At 40.8% G+C, this 3,936-nt stretch overlaps 1 protein-coding gene across 1 annotated transcript; it reads left to right on the top strand.

Annotated features, from left to right (window-relative positions):
• The first annotated feature begins 316 nt into the window (after positions 1-316).
• On the top strand, positions 317-1,155 carry LOC140803610 (uncharacterized mitochondrial protein AtMg00860-like). Its single transcript, XM_073159516.1, has 2 exons — positions 317-449; positions 839-1,155. The coding sequence occupies exons 1-2, from the start codon at positions 317-319 to the stop codon at positions 1,153-1,155; spliced, it is 450 nt and encodes a 149-aa protein (XP_073015617.1).
• The last annotated feature ends 2,781 nt before the right edge of the window (positions 1,156-3,936 follow it).

The raw sequence follows: 3,936 nt of genomic DNA, 5'->3' as shown, positions 1-3,936 counted from the left end.
CCAAGATTTTGTATGGGTTTTAAGTTTTAAGATGATAATCGTGATAATTTTAAGATAGAATAAAATCAGTATCTTTTCGCATATATTCCGTGCCGACTTGATTCCAAGTATTTTGGTAGATTTCAATGTCATCATATGGATGGTTTGGTAATCTAAGAGCAGTGCAATAGCAGATTGCCGGAGTAAGAATTTCAAGATCCAAACCGTGAACCAAGAAGAAATAAGGTATCATGGCAATGCCAAGAGACAGAAATACATTTTTTCTGCCTCCCAGACTTGGAAAGCCATAAAATCAGGCAAAGAAGTTTGCCTAGAAATGGTGAACGAAGTGCAAGAAGAAATTGAGCTCAAGCTGGAAGATATCCTAATGATGCGAGAATTCCAGAACGTTTTTCTGGAAGAATTCTCAAGATGTTCTCAGACCACGAGGTTGATTTCAAATCAATGTGGTTCTCAGTGCTGCACCAATTTCAATAGCACCATACCGAATTATGCCAACTGAACTCCAAGAGCCAAAAGAACAACTCGAAGAATTGCTAGAAAAGAAGCAATTCCAACCGAGTACGTCTCCATAAGGAACTTCAGTACTGTTTGTGAATAAGGAATATATAAGTATGAGATTGTGTATAGATTATAGAGAACTCAATAAGATCACAATCAAGAACAAGTACCCTCTTCCAAAGATAGACGATCTGTTTGATCAGCTTAAAGGAGCCGCCATCTTTTCTAATTGGATCTGAGGACTGGATACCACCAACTGAAGGTCAAGGCTGAAGATATCTCCAAAACAGCTAGTTTAAGAAATGTGAGTTCTGGCTTAAGAGTGTATCCTTTCTAGGACATGTGATCTCGGAAGCACGAGTATCAGTGGATCCCAAGAAAGTTGAGGCAATTACAGAGTGGCCAAAACCTAAGAACGCCACAGACATCAGGAGCTTTCTTGGACTGGCAGGTTATTACAGGAAGTTCGTCAAAGGTTTTTCTTCCATAGCTATACCGCTGACCAAGCTCACTCTGAAGAATTCCAAGTTCATCTGGGACGAAGGTGGCGAGAAAAGTTTTCAGACATTGAAGGAAAAACTTGCATCCACGCCAGTGCTAATCTTACCTACTGAAGATAAGGAATTCACCATCTACAGTGACAATTCTAAATAAGGTCTGGGATGCATACTCATGCAAGAGGGAAGAGTGATCGCCTATGCGTCAAGGCAGTTGAAACCGTACGAAAAGAACTACCCTACGCATGATCTTGAGTTAGCAGCAATTGTCTTCGCCCTAAAAATTTGGAGGCACTATCTCTATGGCGCCAAGTGCGAAATTTTCACAGATCACCAGAGCCTCAAATACCTGTTCACCCAAAAGGAACTTAACATGAGGCAAAGACGGTGGATCGAACTCCTGAAAGATTACGACCTGACAATCAGTTACCACCCGGGTAAAGCGAACAAGGTGGCCGATGCTCTGAGTCGGAAAAATGAGAGCAAAATTACTCTGGCTTCACTCTCCGCGAGACCATGTCTGCAGGAGACCGTCAGGTTAAATCAGGACCGAGACCCCGAGCTAAAGAAACTTAAAGAGCAAGTCGAAAGCGGGAAGTCTCAAGATCTACAAATTGATGACAAGGGAGTCCTATGGATGAATGGACGACTGTGCGTACTGAATAATGATAACCTTCGCCAAGAAATACTATCAGAAACACACAAGTCCAAGTTTTCAGTCCATCTAGGGAGCACAAAAATGTACAGAGACCTTAAGGGTAATTTTTGGTGGAATGGAATGAAAAGAGATGTGGCAGAATTTGTCTCAAAATGCCAAGTGTGTCAACAGGTCAAAGCAGAGCACCAGCGACCTGGAGGATTATTGCAACCTTTGGAGATACCCGAGTGGAAATGGGAGCACATCTCCATGGACTTTGTGATAGGATTACCAAAGTCGAAGCAAGGTCAAGACGGAATATGGGTAATTGTAGATAGACTTACAAAATCTGCACACTTCCTACCCGTCCGGATGAACTACAATCTGGACAAGTTAGCTACACTGTACATGGACAATATTGTACGACTGCATGGAGTGCCAGTGAGCATCCTATCTGATAGAGACCCAAGGTTTGTCTCACGTTTTTGGAAGAGCTTCCAAGGGGCCATGGGAACGAAAGTTACTCTTAGCACGGCCTATCACCCTCAAACTGATGGCCAAACCGACAGAACAATTCAAACCCTAGAAGACATGCTGCGAGCATGCGCCCTAGAATTCAGTAGCAATTGGAGCAATCATCTACCATTGATCGAGTTTGCTTATAATAACAGCTATCATAGCAGTATTGGGATGGCTCCATATGAAGCTCTGTATGGAAGAAAATTTCGGTCACCCTTATATTGGGATGAAGTGGGATAAAAGACAGTAGTAGGACCCGATCTCGTACAGATGACAGTAGACAAGGTTACAGTGGTCCGAGAGAAACTCGCGGCAGCTCAAGACAGACAAATGAGCTGGGCCGACCTGAAAAGAAGACCAGTGGAGTTCAACGTTGGCAAAAAGGCTTACGTAAAAGTATCACCTATGAAAGTAGTTGTCCGATTCAATAAAGCTGGGAAGCTAAACCCTCGTTATGTGGGACCCTTTGAGATTTTGGAGAAAGTGGGCACGCTAGCATACAGATTGGCACTGCCACCAAGTATGTCTAGAATTCACAACGTTTTCCACGTGTCCCAACTACGGAAATACATCTCAGACCCAAGCCACGTGTTGGAAGCAGAACCGCTCATGATCGAAAGTAACTTGGGAGAAGAGCTGAAGTACGAAGAAGTTCCCATTAGAATTGTGGACACCAAGGACCAAGTACTAAGACGACGTATCATCCCCTACGTCAAGTTGCAATGGTCGAACCATACGGAAAGAGAATCCCCGTAGGAGCTAAAGAAAGGATGAGGAACCAGTACCCGTACCTCTTCATAGACCAAGCCAACCCAAGTTTCGAGGACGAAACTTCTCATAAGGAGGGAGGGATGTAAAATCCTAGATCTCGATTTTATCGTGATAGTAGTTGTAAATTTTTTTGATTGGATAATTCTACCGTGTACAATAATTTTACTCAAGAATTTAAATAATATCGTGTATATTATTTTTCAGATTTTGAGATATGCAGAATTTTACCAGATATAGACCTAAGATTTGATATACCGGGATAAAGATTTAAGCAGGAAGATAACTCAATCTTGGATTACAAATCTTGAAGAAAATATCATGTGATTTTCGAAAATATGGGAAGATTTTGTTAAGGATTTTCGAAAATAGTAGGGAAAGTCTACGCGATAAATACAGACTAGGAAGAATTTAAAAGATTTAGCCACCAGGATTTTAGGAAAAATAATCCAAATATTATTTGTGGAAAAATACCACTAAATTTCGGATTTAAGTAAGCAAATTTGTGGGATTTAAGAAATATAATTTTTATTATTTTAGGAAGTCAAAAATCTACCGAATATGGGGAATTGACACAAAAGTCGAAATTTTGCAGACTAGGCAAGGCATAATTTCGAAAATTGCCTTGGGATATATATATATAAATTTCGAAATTTAGGATAAAGAATAAATGTAGATTTGATCACGATTTAGATGGAGATTTGATTCAATTCAAACGCGATTTGATACACGATCAGGATAGCAGCCAACCCCAATAAATAGAAGGGCTCAGTGTCTCGAAAATCACACCATTTTACTCTCAAATTTTCGAGAATTCCCCCTAGTTCCTTAGGATTTTCGAGCATAGCGAAGCGCTGCCGCAGTCCAGCCACCAGAGTTTTCACGTTTTTTCTTCAAGAAGTTTAAGGTAAGTGGGCTTGTTTTAAACTGTGTATTTTCGGTGCATTTATTTTCTTATTTTCGAAATTTCGGTCGAGTACAATTCTTCTTCTACACCTTTCTGGTTACGATATT

The sequence above is a fragment of the Primulina eburnea genome, chromosome 1 (assembly GCF_022965805.1).
Source record: "Primulina eburnea isolate SZY01 chromosome 1, ASM2296580v1, whole genome shotgun sequence".
NCBI classification, from domain to species: Eukaryota; Viridiplantae; Streptophyta; class Magnoliopsida; order Lamiales; family Gesneriaceae; genus Primulina; species Primulina eburnea.
Note: the sequence above shows the minus strand (reverse complement) of the source record. Positions and strands in the feature narration are given on the sequence as shown.